This window comes from Stegodyphus dumicola, chromosome 5 (genome assembly GCF_044657685.1).
Source record: "Stegodyphus dumicola isolate Sdum_Otavi_A_Nest chromosome 5, ASM4465768v1".
NCBI classification, from domain to species: Eukaryota; Metazoa; Arthropoda; class Arachnida; order Araneae; family Eresidae; genus Stegodyphus; species Stegodyphus dumicola.
The window spans coordinates 161,515,549-161,533,076 of NC_140772.1; the positions used below are offsets into that span (position 1 = coordinate 161,515,549).

The 17,528-nt window shown below is 32.6% G+C and overlaps 2 protein-coding genes across 4 annotated transcripts in view; one reads left to right on the forward strand and one right to left on the reverse strand.

Moving 5' to 3' along the window:
- The window catches only part of LOC118183155 (uncharacterized), a 39,392-nt gene extending 30,111 nt beyond the window's left edge, over window positions 1-9,281 (reverse strand). Inside the window, exon 1 of the mRNA XM_085817316.1 lies at window positions 8,769-9,281. Within this exon, the coding sequence (XP_085673442.1) occupies window positions 8,769-8,807 (39 nt within the window). The 5' untranslated portion in view covers window positions 8,808-9,281. The remainder of the gene's footprint in view (window positions 1-8,768) is intronic.
- A 36-nt stretch (window positions 9,282-9,317) lies between these two features.
- Cdc27 (cell division cycle protein 27) overlaps window positions 9,318-17,528 on the forward strand; it is a 179,120-nt gene continuing 170,909 nt past the window's right edge. Inside the window, exon 1 of one of the 3 annotated variants that reach the window (XM_085817312.1) lies at window positions 9,318-9,517. In XM_085817312.1, coding sequence (XP_085673438.1) covers window positions 9,494-9,517 — 24 coding nt within the window. In that variant the 5' untranslated portion in view covers window positions 9,318-9,493. The remainder of the gene's footprint in view (window positions 9,518-17,528) is intronic. The other 2 variants (XM_085817313.1, XM_085817311.1) reach the window with 2 other exon arrangements.

Sequence of the window (17,528 nt, forward strand, 5' to 3'; positions counted from 1 at the left end):
TCAGCTTATAATTCCTTACTAAATGTAGTATTTCATTTCGATGTACTCCGTCTTTGATATGATTTAAATCAAATTCCTAGTCATTATAAATATCATGAATACACATCAAATGGTTTTCTGGTTGCAATTTGCTTTACATATGCATGCGTTGAAAGAAATGTTTAATAAAGTAAACAAATAAATATTAAGCTTTTTTTTTTGTAAATTTTGATACCCTTTAGATCATAATTGCTCTTTATTTCATAAATTATGGTTTCATATTTTTAATTTTATAATTTCTGCATGCCATCTTACCAGATTTAAATTGATGATCTATAATTCGGAAAAACCCCTAATCGGGAATCGCCGAAGTACAGACGAGTCTGGATTAAAGACTTTGTACTGTATACACATACATAACAATACAGAACATAGTAACAAATTTCATATTCATTGACATTGTATTTTATATTGCCAAAATGCATCTAAAAATCATCCCATTGTACCATATTCAATTATCTCTACTTCAGGTGTGGCACTTCATTTTCAAGATAAGTTACGATGACTGTGTCATAAGTTCAGTATTCTTTCAAAGGTATGCCTACTTCTAATCATTTTGCTAATTAAAAGCAAATTTCTGATGAATTTCACTTTTAGTCACTAGGTAGACCTTGCAGATATGTAGGTAGGAATGCAGGCCCTGATTACTTCGAATCTGGAGACTGAAACTACATATTACCACTGAACTAAGAGAATAAACCAATAATAATAATTTCCTTGATCTTAAAACTTATGCTATGACTTTAAAAATTAATTCTGTTATACAATATTAAGGAATATATTTGTCTCTATTTTACGAATTCATAAAATTTATTTAGCAATTTTTTAATTTTCATTAATCTTAGATACAATTATTTTAGATAATTAATAATATTAATTATAGATATGATAATATCACAAAAGAATGTTATCACAATTTTCCACATCTAATTTGTGCAAATTCGGATTTTAGTCTTTGACCAGCATAAAAACAAAAACAGATCAAGACTTTTCAAGCTGGAAATGAGACTAGCATTATCATTTTTATGCCCAAATGTAAATGAAGTTATTAGAAAAACACAAATCTCGAATTTCACATTAAATATAATTTGTAATTATTATATAAATATTTTACTTATTTTGTATTGCAGTTTTATATCATATTCCATTGAAAATTATTATCGTATGCTATATTTACAAAATATATTATGCGTACATCAATCAAACAAGTATAATTCGATCAAAATCGTAAAAACAACCTTGTATTTAGCATAGGTATAATGAAACACTCAATCGATTTTGAGGGCAGCTAAAGATCCCTCCTCATCAGGAGAAAGAAATACCTAGAAAGAAGAAAATAAAGGAGAAGGAGTTACAGAAACATGTGGTCCTTATCAGCACTGCACATGGTTATAACTAGATTTTTAATCAGAGTTGCACTGGCTGCCTACTTTTACTGAGCCAGGCTATCTGATCAAGCATAAAGAACAAGAAAAATTAGCGAAGTTAAAATAGGGAGCGAGGGGCAAATGCACCTTACGCTCAGAATCTGAACTTCAAATAATGGAAAGCAACCACTGAACGGATTTTTATACCTTCTGGTAGTACCAAACGCGAGGAAGTAACGCCATTTATCGGCAAAAATAACTGAATTAAGATAGTAGAATTTTAAAAATCAGACCCAAAATCAAAATTATGGTTAAAAGTCCAACTATGATACACTATTGAAGACTTGTTAATTTCGCCTTTTCTGACATCAGATTCATGTTCCTTGATACGAAACTTCAACGCTCTTTTTGTTTGGCCAATGTATCTTCTTAAACCACACTGACACGATATACTATAAATTCCCCAAGAATTCAGACAGAAATGCAATCTTTTACAATCGAAGGGTGAATTTTATTAATAGGGGAGAAAACGACTTGAAAATTGAATGACCTTGTCGTGCTTCCATTTTATCCTTCTGTTAGCTATAAAATTGCACGGATTTTCCAGAAATTCAATTTTCAAGTCGGTTTCTCCCCTATTAATAAAATTCACCCTTCGATTCTAAAAGATTGTGTTTCTGTCTTGAATTCTCGGGGAATTTATAGTACATGGTGTCAGTGTGGTTTAAGATACATTGGCCAAACAAAAAGAGCGTTGAAGTTTCGTATCAAGGAACATGAATCTTATGTCAGAAAAGGCGAAATTAACAAGTCTTCAATAGCGTATCATAGTTGGACTTTTAACCATAATTTTGATTTTGGGTCTGCAAAAATTATCCAAAAGGCTTCTTCCATAGGTGAATTGGATTTTCTAGAAGCTTTTCACATTCACAAAGATTTAGCAGGTTTAGTTAATGATTTGAAAACCAATCCAGTCCTTCCTAATGCCTTTAAAATTCTACTATCTTAATTCAGTTATTTTTGCCGATAGATAGCGTTACCACCTCGCGTTTGGTACTACCAGAGGGTATAAAAATCCGTTTAGTGGTTGCTTTCCATTATTTGAAGTTCAGATTCTGAGCGTAAGGTGCATTTGCCCCTCGCTCCCTATTTTAACTTTGCTAATTTTTTTTGTCCTTTATGCTTGATCAAATAGCGTGGCTCAGTAAAAGTAGGCGGCCAGTGGAACTCTGATTAAAAATCTAGTTATAACCACGTGCAGTGCTGATAAGGACCACGTGTTTCTGTGACTCCTTCTCCTTTATTTTCTTCTTTCTAGGTATTTCTTTCTCCTGATGAGGAGGGACCTTTAGCTGCTCTCAAAATCGATTGAGTGTTTCATTATACCTATGCTAAATACAAGGTTGTTTTTACGATTTTGATTGTCACATTAGCGTGTTTCTCTTCTAGTCAAGTATAATTCGGTTAGCCTATATTTTAGGATACCCCTTGGATTATCGGCAAGTTGTTTCATTTATGATAACCTAGGTAGATGAATGTTATGGAAACCCTATTATGATGTGATTGCAGTCCCCGATCTAGTGGGGGGCAAGCTGGGATTCTTGCCAAGGGCGGCAAATTCAAGTATAACACTGGATCATATCTGGTTGTTGTTCACTAAAACAGTTCTCTAATTTTTTTTTTTTTTAATCCAATGGCAGATTATGAACAATCACACAGCTTCCCCGACCACCATACCGACTGGGCAGCACAGCTCTCTAATTTTAGTACAATATTAATAGTTTTAAGGCCAAGTTTAAAAACCTCTTTTAAGAAAATTTATAATTAAATACTAGGAACCCTTTTAAAGGAACATGATTTAAAATAAAGTTAATACAGCCGATTACAACTATAAATATAAGATCAGAAAGAGGCCAATAGAGGGACTCCAGGCGTCATGATAGAATCAGATGACCCTATCAGTAATGTCTGAAGTCCCTATATCGTTTCCTGCTCGGGCAGGGTGTATTCAAATGAGAAACAGCTTCAAATGAATGATAGCTTGTTGAAGAAGTCGCCTTGTTTCCATAGCAATGTCTGCTGGGAAATGGAGAAGCATTTAACTATTTTCTAAGAGCTAACCCCAAAAAATTAACTTTGGGGCCATCCTGGACAAATGAAATAATTAAATTAATATTCGTCGAGTATATACAAGACACCGCCATTATGTCTTCAAGATGAAGCAAGGCATTTAGATTTTTTTTGCAGACAGTCGGCAACTTAGGCTCACCTTTGGTTTGACTCGGAACAGTGGAGTGCATTTTGGATTTTAAAGCTAGAATTATTATTCTTATGGTTTCTTTTAAGTTTTCAGGTCTCTTCTGCACTCCTTTTTCGGTCTTTTTTTCTTTTTAGATATCTTTGCTTTTAATAGCTTGCACTATATTTAGTGAGATGCGACCATTTATTTAGGACTGTTTAGTGTAATTACGTCAATTCTTAGTTATTCTTATTAAGGCAATTTATAGTGAATTTCATTTAGGTTGAAAGAAACCATCTGTGTGCCGAAGGGGAGAAAAGAGGAATACAGAAAACGAGCCAAGGAAAAGGCTAAACGGAGAAAACAAATTTCAGCTAAGATAAAAAATAACTTCACATAAGAAGTACACCGTCAGACCCGGATAGAGTAGACTTTAAGGTACCCCTTGTATTATGGCAAAGTTGTTGTTTCATTTATGGTAGCCTGAGTAGTTGAATGTTATGGAAACCCTATAGTGATGTAATCGGGTGAATGATTCTGGGAAATTTTGAATCATGGGATGTTTTGTAAGCGTTTTTGTGGTGTGTGTTAGTTTTATTCTTTAGACGGTAGAATGGCCGAATGTAGTTAAGTTTCTGTACGATTTGGAGTGACAGGGGTAGCCATTATAAGTGTCCTGTATGTAGGAAGGATATGCATCTAGTCGAACGTAAAAACCGTTTAGATAGAAACATTCAGATGGTCACTATGTGAAGCGTTCGATCAGAAAGAGTACCTGATTTGAAAAAAGTCATTTGAGTATGATTGATATTTTGATTTTTACGTGGCTCTGGGTGTACGAAGTGAACTCGAAAATCATGGTAAGTGAATATTTGCTTTTGGTGGTGCTTAAATGTATAACATGTTTTTATGTTATTTTATTGTTTGGTTTAAAATGTATTTTATTGAGATTATTTATTTTTTGTTTGCCTCTATTGTAGAATTTGGTGCTCCTTTGACTTTGTAAGTGAAAATATATCGATGTGTACGTGGACAAAGTAAAGGGAGTGCGCAATGCAAGTTTGTTCAATTCTGGGATTTTTTTTTAAAGTGAAAATAGGTCGACGTGTACATGGATAAAGTTAAAAGATTGCGCAATGCCATTTTTGTGCAGTTCGGGGATTTTTTTTAAGTGAAAATAGGTCGACGTGTACATGGATAAAGTCAAAGGAGTGCGCAATGTCATTTTTGTGCAATTTGGGGATTATTTTTTAAAGGGTCGATGTGTACATGGATACCGAGTATGTGCAATTGTTTGTCTTGTTATTTTGGCTTTGTGTAGCGGCGATTTTTGACTCAAAAACTGTCAAAAATTGCCGCTTCGCAAGCCAAAATAACGATTCAAAGAATTGCACAAAATCGGTATCCATGTACTGCCGAAATTGCCAAGGGGTACTCTAAACTATACTTTTATCTCAGACCTGCCGCAATTCCGATTATGCTGAGATTCTAGAGGGTATTAATATTTCTTGCAATTTGCATGACCAAACATGACTGCATATATCATCTCCAAACAATCTACAAGTCAGCATTTGAAAGAATAACCTTCTTCATCGACATCAAACAAATAGCTGGAGGACATGAAACCATGATATAAAGATCTCTTCATTTAGATGGGGGCGGGCAGCAGAAAGATGAAATACTAAAAATTTTTGATTTGTTAGACCCATGCAGATGGCTGGTCATAGGAAAAAAAAAATAAACGATAACAGTCAAAAGTCGTTAATTCGGAAACCCATAATCCGGACCTCAAAGCTACAAACTTTCTGCGCATGCGTCTCGTTGACGCATAAACAAAATACATAAAACATATTATGAAACAATGTACAAAATACATAAAAGAAAATAAAACTTAAAAATTTAATTAAAATTGTAAAAAACTTAAAAGGAAGCAGCCAGACGAGATGGTCGGCAAAATATATGACTGTGAAAGTCCTTCTAATGAATTTATCGGAAATATAAAATATTTAAAAGAAATTAAAGCTATTTCTCTTGATGCGGAATCAAAGCACGAGGTAGGACATCTCGTATCTGCTGTGAAAAATTTTGAATTTACTATCAACCTGAAAATATGACCTAATATTTTTCCAGAATTCAATCGAGTAAATATAGATACTCAAAAGGAATTACTCTTCCGCATTCAGTGTAGTTAACAAAAGAACTGACCAAAACTGAGGATTTATAAAAAATGAGAGAAAAATCCTACGGAATATTGGATACAAGAGTCTAAAACAGTAGCCGAAAAAATTGCAGTTGAGTCTATTCTGACAAAGAAAAAATTCCAAAGCACAAAAAGCAATCTGATGAACTGTTGGAGAATCACAAACACTCAACCTGTTCAGATCGAAGTTTCAGCAAATTAAAGCATATTAAAAAATATCTACGATCATCAGTGAGCCAGGAGCGTTTATCAAGTCTTGCGTTTCTGGCAACCGAAAATCAAACCGCAGATCAAATTATGACGATTCCATGCATTTATTTGCAGAACAAAAGGCTTGGAGTAAAATTTTAATTTTTGTTACTAATTCCGTGATATTTTAATAGCATTAAGGCAGGTAAGAATTAAAATTATTTATGAAATAGGATGTATGAAAAAAAGACAGGAAGCACGAATACTCTCAGTAATAGCCCATATTCTGTATAATCTTTCCACAATATTTCCTTTCAGCAATAGGCAATTTTTCCAATAGTGGCTGAGCAATAAAAGCTGCTGAGCACTAGTAGTTCGGTCCGAGGGTCAAGTATATGCGAATGTGCTGGCTGTATGAGCATTTCCGTGATTTTACCCGTGTGTAACCTAGATACGAGCTAGTTTCCCTTGCAAATTTTCTCCACTGGGCATTCATCCTTTTCCATGCAGTGCCTAATGACGAAATACATAGTAAATAATCAGACAAATGTCCTCAGCAGTTGCCGAGTGATTAAGACCACTGAATACTGGTAGTTTGACTTAGGCTGGCTGCGTGGTTTGTTTTCGAGGATTTCCCCCATGTGTAACGTGAATATGAGCCAGTTTACTTAAAAAACCACAAATGCACCTCTCCTCTAAGCAGATAGCTCTCCTGTCTTTGTCATATTCATATAATCTAACCTAACCAAATTTAACCAGTATGCAATAATACGGAATAGGAGAAACTTAGGAGATGCCCGTTCCCCCTAGTGTTTTAGATGCTGTTAAGGAATTCTATGTGGCACAGACTTAGGAATAGAAATTTCTAAATATGGTAAGTCGATATTTCCTTCTTGTAGTGTATATATGTGATAAGGTGTATTTCCTTTTTGATGTTATTTCACTGTGTGATTTAAAATGCAGTTTACTGAGCTTCGATTAGCCACAAGCACAATTTTGGTGATGAGTAATTTCATTTTAACAATATATGATGTCATCATTCACTTGATTTTTTTTTTAAGTGAAAATAGATCGATGTACATATGGACAGAGTCAATTGTGCAATTCTCTGATGTTTTTAAAGTGAAAATAGATTGATGTGTACATGGACACCGAGTTTGTGCAATTCTTGTTATTTTGGCTTTGTGTAGCGGCCATCTTGAAATTGTGCCTTGCTAGCCACTCCCATAGGAGCACTCTTAAATATATTTTTACTGTATAATTCTTTTAAATTATATCTTATTGTTAGTGAGCTGCCAAATTTTTAAATTATTAAAAGTGTTTTGTGACAAAATAAAAACTGAGAAACACTGCTCTAAACAAATGGTTCCGTGTTGACACAGATGGTTCAGCAGAAAAAGCGATAAAAGTGCAAGTGCTGGAGCTTATTCAAGTAATTCCAGTATTAGCTGTCCTATTCAAAAGTACTGTGATACAACTTAGATAGGGAGATAGCAACCATAACCTACGCAATCGATATATTAAAAAACTGCTTAGGATAAAAATATTGCATTCTTCATCGATTCCTAAAACTGCTATTTTGTTGTTTACAAGTTCTAGCTATAATGAAAATGGCCAGGTTCATTCTCGCAAAGTGAAACTATTTGAGATAAAGAAAAACAGAAACAGTATTGCCCTTCAGTGGATTCCGAGCCATTGTGATATTTTTTTAAAAGGAGGAAGCAGACAAACTTGCCAAGGTCAGATACCTTAATGCCTAACCCGATTCACTTTTGCATAATATTAAAAGAATTATAGATAATAAAATGAAAAATAACAGAATATCCTTATATGTTGATGTAGCAGTGAATAAGAAATGGAATATCCTGCTCAACAAAAGAAATGAAATCCCCAGTTCCTCACTTTGGGCTGTTGGAGCTTCTTGCTTTCATTTGACAACTAGCCATGATAATTTACTCGTACACTGGATTAGGGTTAAGGATTCAGGTTGTTGCCCTCAGTGTCATCAAGCTGATATGGATGGTGACCACCTTAAGAACTGTCGTATTAATTTAAAGTTTATTACAGACAAGTCTATAGAGGCTAATTTTTACCCTAGCTTCTTTATAAGCAGTACTAGTTTCTCCTCACTTATTTTGAAATACTTGTTTACAAAAATGAATAACAGAAATACCATTTTACTTTGATTTTTACATGCTACATGCATTTTCTTGATGATTATTCAGAGCATGTATTATAAACCCGATGTACATGGTTCTTAAATATAATCAATAAAATCATATACTCAAGTTATTATAAAGCTCTATTGTCAGAAATGTAAAAAAAAAAAAAAAAAAAAAAAAAAAAAAAAAAAAAAAAACTTAAGTTTATATTCTTAGAAAAAGTAATTTCATGCAGGGAAAAAATATAAGCTAAGACACATTTAAAAATAACTCTTACACATTTTTTTAAGAATAAAATTGCACTACTTAAATAGCTAATAACACATTTTCATATACATTACATAGGGCTACTTCATTAAAATCTATACTGATGTATATTTGTTACTTAAATATTGTAGCAAATGTACTATTCATCTAATGACATTTTAAAATAGTAGATGATACATATGATTATATTATTCTAAGGGTTTATATAACATGATAAAGAAAATAAAAATTTCACAACAGATGGAACTATTAAAAATCATGAATGGAAATTAGTTGAATAAACAGTTTTAACACAATTTGCTCACCGAATAAAATGTATTATATGGAAACAGCCGCTGGTCCATAAACAACTTTAAACGTCAAGAAATTTAAATTTCTGCCTGGAAAACTCAGTGAAAAATGTATAAGGAGCTTTATACGTTTCGTTCAAATTTCTATGAATTTTCAAATGCTCCTTTTTTTCCCCCCAAGAAATACTTCCAATATATTGCTTCATATATTATCACATATAAATGTATTACATTAATACATATTGCTATTGTTTGTTACCCATGCATTGAAAACAATTCTCATATTACCGCTGTAGGCCATATAACAATTTTCAAACACACATTTCACGCCATTTCCTACCAACTACTAACGGTCTTACGTTGCAGCGGTAAATAGAGTAATGCTTTTTATACAAATACTGTTACAGTAATCATTCACGTCACAGTAAAAAAATAGATACATTTTCTCATTAGACTTAAGCCTTTGCCTTTCATTACTACTCTTATTATTATTATTACTTTAAGATTAACCACAGGAAATATTTATTGAAAAGAAGTGAAAAGAAATTAAATGCTCACTCAGCGCCACCTATCAAACGTATTTGTATTGTAATATATCATTTCAAAATATTATGTTGGAAATTACTTTGATGTGTGTGAGCTGGAAGTATGCTGTATGTTAATTGCTTTTCGGTTATTATAATGCTCATTCAGTATTCTGATTTTAGTTGAAAATATTATATTACTTAAATAATTGTAAAATGATAATCCAAGAGCCCGTTCAGGTATGAGTTCTTAGTATTTCTTTCAAATCTTACATTACTGTGATACTTCATAAAAGTTTTAATATATTTCCAGTGATCAGTATAACATTATTTTAAATTCGTTTAAGCATATTCAGTAGGTACTCATTTTATTTATTTAAGATTAAAATGATTATGTATGTGTGTATATATTTAAAATTTTTTGCCTAAAAAAACTAGTGAACTATTTTTAAATGCGTTTAACTTTTAAGAAGCCAAAATTTTTGCATTGAAACTGCAAGCTGATGCAAGTGGTATTGTTGCAATTTTTTGCAAAAGCTAAGTTATGCAGTTTTGCAGTGAACTAAATTTTAACCTTATATTCCACATGTAAGTAAATTCTCTGTGAAAATTCCTTCCTGATACGTTTTCAAGGCATTGATGCATTACACATTGTTTATAGTAGTATTTCTACAATATCTGTGACCACAAACTATTGTGTACTTTTCAGTTGTTCCCATCCTTTCGAATATGAATTACATTCAAAACCTAACTTCTGTATGTCAGTGTTAAACATAATGTTTCTGTGTTAAATAGGAAAAAAGGTATTCTGTTACTAAAACCAGATTCAGAAATGTACATGTGTATGTATATATATATACACATATATAGACTTAAAGATTCTAAAGTAAATTGGAGTCAAACCAAGGTTATTCCTCAAAAAGATTAATATTAGCAATTGCATATAAGCGGTTTAACACGAAATCCAAACATATCAAAATTAAAACAAGAATTCATAGTATTATGAACTCAAAAAAAAAATAAAAATGAAAATGTGGTAAAAGTATAGTTTAGGGTACCCCTTGGTGGTTTTGGGCGGTACATGGATACCGATTTTGTGCAATTCTTTGACTCGTTATTTTGGCTTGTGAAGCGGCGATTTTTGCTCAAAAAAATCTCCGCTACACAAAGCCAAAATAACAAGACAAACAATTGCACAAACTCGGTATCCCTGTACACATTGACTTATTTTCACTTTAAAAAAAATCCCCAAATTGCACAAAAATGGCATTGCGCACTCCTTTGACTTTATCCATGTACACGTCGACCTATTTTCACTTAAAAAAAAATCCCCGAATTGCACAAAAATGGCATTGTGCACTCTTTTAACTTTATCCATGTACACGTCGACCTATTTTCACTTTAAAAAAAAATCCCAAAATTGAACAAACTTGCATTCCCTTTACTTTGTCCATGTCGATATATTTTCACTTATTCATTAGAAGGACTTTCACAGTCACATATTTTGCCGACCATCTCGTCTGGCTGCTTCCTTTTAAGTTTTTTACAATTTTAATTAAATTTTAAAGTTTTTTTTTTTCTTTTATGTATTTTGTACATTGTTTCATAATATGTTTTATGTATTTTGTTTATGCGTCAACGAGACGCATGCGCAGAAAGTTTGTAGCTTTGAGGTCCGGATTATGGGTTTCCGAATTAACGACTTTTGACTGTTATCGTTTATTTTTTTTTCCTATGACCAGCCATCTGCATGGGTCCAACAAATCAAAAATTTTTAGTATTTCGTCTTTCTGCTGCCCGCCCCCATCTAAATGAAGAGATCTTTATATCATGGTTTCATGTCCTCCAGCTATTTGTTTGATGTCGATGAAGAAGGTTATTCTTTCAAATGCTGACTTGTAGATTGTTTGGAGATGATATATGCAGTCATGTTTGGTCATGCAAATTGCAAGAAATATTAATACCCTCTAGAATCTCAGCATAATCGCAATTGCGGCAGGTCTGAGTTAAAAGTATAGTTTAGAGTACCCCTTGGCGATTTCGGGCGGTACATGGATACCGATTTTGTGCAATTATTTGAATCGTTATTTTGGCTTGCGAAGCGGCAATTTTTGACAATTTTTGAGTCAAAAATCGCCGCTACACAAAGCCAAAATAACAAGACAAACAATTGCACATACTTGGTATCCATGCACACAACCACCCTTTAAAAAAAAATCCCCAAATTGCACAAAAATGGCATTGCGCGCTCCTTTGACTTTATCCATGTACACGTCGACCTATTTTCACTTAAAAAAAATCCCCGAAATGCACAAAAATGGCATTGCGCAGTCTTTTAACTTTATCCATGTACACGTCGACCTATTTTCACTTTAAAAAAAAATCCCAGAATTGAACAAACTTGCATTGCGCACTCCCTTTACTTTGTCCACGTACACATCGATATATTTTCACTTACAAAGTCAAAGGGGGAAACGACGCGGCGCGTAATGAATTGAAAGTTGATCTGTCAGCACTATCGTTATCTTCAGGCCAGATGTTTTTATTTTATTTGGCTTATAATTCCTTACTAAATGTAGTATTTCATCTCGATGTACTCCGTCTTTGATATGATTTAAATCAAGTTCCTCCTCATTATAATTCGCTTCCGATAGTGAAGAAAGTGACAGAGGTTATTGAAAACGAAAAGATATCGATTGACAAATTAATCGGTATTCTCGACACAGCAATTATAGGACTTGAACAGCGGAACTTTGTAACTAAACAAGAAATTTTGTCTGGTTAATAGAATTAAAGAGAAAGTATTATCACATGAAACGAAGCAACTTAAACAACTTACATTGAAAGAAATGTTTAATAAAGTAAACAAATAAATATTAAGCTTTATCTTTTTGTAAATTTTGATACCCTTAAATCATAATTGTTGTTTATTTCATAAATTACGGTTTCATATTTTTAATTTTATAATTTCTGCATGCCATCTTACCATATTTGAACTGATGATCTATAATCCGGAATTGCCGAGAACCCGACGAGTCCGCATTAACGACTTTTGACTGTAGTTAGTCGTTTTAAGTCGAACACAAGCATCTGAATTTTCAGTAGTTAATCTGCTCCTGTTTTTACTTAAAATAAATTTGATTTGTGAAAATATTTGCTCACATTTATAAGTGGACCCGAATGTGGACAAAATGGCAAAGGCAGTTTGTTTTAACAATGAAAACCTCGTAGGAAGTGATGCCCAACATGTTAATATCATGAGAAAATGATTATCTTCTGTCTTTTCTAAATCATTCCACAATTTCTTAAATTTATCTGTCCATAATGTTGAACTTTTAAAAACAATCATTTCTAAACTAAAATTGTCAATTCTTAGATATTCAAAATACTGCAAATTTATAATATTTTCTTCTATTTCATCAGGCTTTATTATAAATGTAAATATTTCTCCATGTTTCTTAAGACTTTGAAACCGACTTTCATATTCACTTTTAATGACCGAAATCCAAGTTTCGAACATATTTAGATTGCCTTCATCGATATTTTCTTTATCATGTTCCCTTTTTAACAAGGAAAAGAAATGAAATTTTTTATTTTTATGTCAGTTTCAAATAATATCAATTTTGAAGTAAAACTCTTTCATTTCTCATACATTTTCAAAATTGTGTGGTTATTTCCCTGGAGTTGTACGCTGAAATCATTATAATAGTTCATTATGTGTGTTAAGAACAAAAGTCTTAAAAACCATTGTTTATCATTGAGTTCGAGATCATTTTCACCGATTTTGTGAAGAAATATTTGTATATCATCAAAACACTCTACAAATCTATTAAGAACTTTGCCCCGACTTAACCCCTTAACTGCCGCGGGCGTATATATACGCCTTGCTCAGCCGATGTGTTAACTGCCCCAGGCGTATATATACGTCCTTCCAAACTGCTATCATTTGCTTTGCGCTGCTACACCTAAAATTATTCGCAAAGTTAACGCATCGGCTGCGCATCTGGGGGGCAGTTAACGCATCGGCTGAGCAAGGCGTATATATACGCCCGCGGCAGTTAAGGGGTTAACCATCGTATTTCAGAATGTAACAGGGTTCGTAGCGGTCCTTATAAGTGCTTATAAGTCCTTATATTTGAAAATAAAATATAAAGGCCCTTATATGTGCTTACTTTTTCTATAAAGCCCTTATTTTTTTTTTTAGTGCTTATTTTTTGCTTTTAGTGCTTTTTTTTTTTTTTTTAATGAGCGCGCTATTTTTCCCAGTACCAAAGCTGAAACTAAATAAACAACTTTTCTTCCTAATATGGAATGTCAGATGGTGAATCATACTCCTGGAAATAGCTTTTTCCCCTTTCTCTGTATTAAGATAACCTTTGGTGTGCACGAAGAGTATAGACGGGTGCCTGTCGTTCTATTGGTCAAAGATTTGCGAAAGCAGTAGAAAATTCCGGTACATTCGGCATTCTTTTCCTCCCACCCAAATACTACACACGTTTGAATTTTATCAAGATCTTAAATATGCATTTTCGTTCCGCTTGGTCAGTTCATATTTGTGTTTATTATGATCATTATGCTTATATTATGAGCATATGTATGAATGTTTATAATAACATAGTTGCAGTAACTGCTGAAGTATAGTAAACTTCCAAAATTGGTTGTGTTTTAACACAGATTAGCTTTCTAAGAAAAAATATTCGAAATGGCTTAAATAAAGGGAAAGTAATTGAATAGTCAAAATAATTTCATTTTTTTGGCCGATACATTATACAGTACGAAGATTGGGAGGTTCTCCCCTTTCTCCGCAAAATCTCGAATATTGAAACTGTTACAGTTCGCTGCAAAACAAGCAACGGACCTTTTTAAAAAAAAATTTTTTTTAAATCACTTTCTAATCTGGATTGAATAGGACTAAAAGTTCTGCGGTCTACCAACCCAAGCGAAGAATGATTCTGTTCCGGAAATTTAACGCCGTCTGTTGAAAATTAGAATGAAAAACACCCCAGTTATTTAGTTCTTTATTTTCGCAATACCGGCAGCTGTTGATTCCGATTGCATAATATCATGTAGGGAAGAATTATGGCACACATATTGTGCAATATCGTTTGCGATATCTTGCAGAGATGATTAATTTTGATGTTCTGTCCGAGATTTGTTTATGAGAGTTTTACAGTGCTTGCTAAGCAGAATATTTTTCAGTTCCATTGGTTTATTTTTATATGATTCACATATCGAAACGTCAAAAGCATTCATTTAGCGGAAAAATCTTAAGAGCGGCTACAGTCTACCACCCCCTCAGCTCCTTTTTTTCAAATTACGCTCTAGTGTCCGAATATTCGCCAATTTCCAAGTATGCGGGTTAGTTAAGCTTTTACTGTTAAAGGATGACTGCATGAAGCAAATTTCTGCCTTCTGATTTCAGAACTGTTCCTCTGTTTTACTTAAATTACTTTGCTTGCAGTATCTGGGGAAAACTGATATACAATGAAAATTCAGAAAATGTTCAGAATTTAGATTTAAATTATTTAAATATCAATAAGAGTGGGAAAAATAAATTGTATTTATTATTAGGTTCCAAGCGAATACAATAAATATGCCTTATTATTATTTATTTTCTCTATTTTGAACTGAAATTTCATCATTAAATCTTGTAATATAGTTTAGTTCTGCATAGTTTTTTTTTCTTCTCTCATTGTAAACTAGTTCTGTAAATTGAACTGTTATTTAAAATAATAAAAAAAAAAAAATTATTTTCCATGGTTGAGGTAATGCTTATTCTCTCTTAATAAATACTGCATTTCTCATATTTTAAATCACAAGTCTAATTTTTAAGGTTGTGGAGTTGTGTATAATGTAATTAGACAGGTGCTTATTTTTTTTCTTAAAATGTGCTTGAAAAGTGCTTATAGGTGCTTATTTTTTTAACTAAAATGTGGCTATAAACCCTGTGTAATAACAAATCTCCAGATTTTGATTCAATTTCCTCCAAAAAAGCTTTAAAGCGCCTGTGTATTAATGCTGATCGCGCTATTATCATGTTTATGATCTTAACAACATTTTCCATTACAGCCTTAAGTTGTTGTAATTGTAAGTTGTTGTAAGATGCCTTTGCAAATAAATTTTCTTCATGTATGATACAATGAAACGATAAAAGTGGACGGCCAAGTTCATTTTCCATTAGTTTTACAAATCCAACAGTTTTCCCTCTCATACTTAGAGCACCATCAGTTGTTATGGAAAACAATTTACTTTTTAAATCCAATACTTGCCCATTTTTGAAATTTGTAAACTCTTGTACTTGATGAAAAATATCAGTGCCTTTGGTGGTGTCATTCATTGAAGCAAGAATGCATAGTTCATCATTGACATTCGAGCTATTTATTGATGCAAATCTAATAATTATTGCAAGCCTACCAATGCTATTTATGTCGGTACTTTCGTCAACTGCAATGCTAATTATGTCACAAGATAACAAATCATTTTTGACTTGTTCATCAATATTCTTGGCCATATCTTCAACGGGACGCTGGACTGTTCTAGCTGACAATCTAGACTGTTCTAGCTGACAATGGCATTTCTTTGATTCTCTCAATTATTTGTTTTTTATTTGCGAAGTCATTAAATAATAATTTATGAATGCGTTTTTCAAAATCTCGCCGTCTGTAAATGGTTTTCCGTTGGTACCAATGCTAAGAGCTGCAACAAAGCTGGCAGACGTAACGTGATTGTTGCTGGTAAATAAACTCTTTAAGAATTTATTTTGTTTTCCAAAATTTAATACACATTTAGCAATGCATTCAGATTTATCTTCATTTGCCATTTCACTCACTTCTTTATGTTTTGAAGAAAAGTGTCGGTCAATATTATAAGTCCTGGCGGTAATTATATCTGTATATAAAGTACATATCAATTTATCACCATTTTCGATAAACCCATACTTTTCTGTCCACACATCTTGAAGAAATCTCTTTTTTTCTTTTTGTTTGTTCATGGTAATTTTTTTTAATAATAATATTTATTTCACTAGGTCAATATTATTGTGCTACTGTACTCACGTGCTATAACTATAACTGACATGCAACTGAGATAACGATGCACGCGTATAGAAATTGTACAATTTGTTCAGACAATGTCGCTGCATTCCGCATACTATCAGCCAATTCCATATCCAGTCAAGCATTGGTGGGGCGCGCGTCCAGGAATGGTACAATTTGTTCAGACAATGTCGCTGTATTCCGCATACTATCGCCATGGACTTTATAAGAGATAGACTAACCCAGTGGGCAAGGCGCGTGTCACCGACATGTCGGCAAGAAAGAGTAGGGATGATCTGGTTTATTTTAACACTGAAACCTCTGCGTTTGTATCACATAACTCTTTTTAATTATTAAATGTGATACGTTGTATAGTGATGAGATTATGAAAGCCACAGTTTTTTTTTCCAAATAGGATTTAATATAGCTCATTAAAGCACTTTTTACTGCATTTCGCACATTTTTTTTCACACGTAATTCTTAGACAAACATCTTTACTGTGGTAAAACGGTAAAAATTCTAAGCACAAAATTTATTAACTTAATATTGCGTAAAAATAAAGTAAAATTAAATAAGATTGATAGTACATGATGCTTTGAAATAAATAAGGTAAAATTAAACAAGATTTGATACTTTTTTTTTAAAAATTTAATGAACGTTTTCAGACAGTGATTTTCCAAACTATAATAACATTACAAATCGATCATATTTATTTGATTATATGATCATTAAATTATTAACATTAAAGTTTGATTTATTTGATCGTATTTATTTGATTATAGGATCATTAAATTATTAACATTAAAGTTTGATTTATTTGATTATATGATCATTAAATTATTAACATTAAAGTGGATTAGTTATTTCAATAATTCATAAATTTTGGAGCATAAAATTTTCTGAGCGTAATGAATGGAAAGAAAAAAGATAAAATAAAATCTAGAAGCACTAGAAATCTAGAAGTTTTGTGTGTTACCTATATTTATTGAATATCATGTTCTTCGCTCGTAAACCGCATACATTTGAAAACAGCATATCTTTAGAATTTCCGCACTGGAGATAAAACTATTATTTTCCGTACAGTGCTCGCTCTGAACTCGTTGAGTTTGTTAATCAAAAATTCATTAAAGTTTTACAAAATATGAAATAGATTAAAACAAATTCGAAATTCGGTCGTCCAGATGCCCATGTTCGGGTGGAGGATTACATTATTCAAA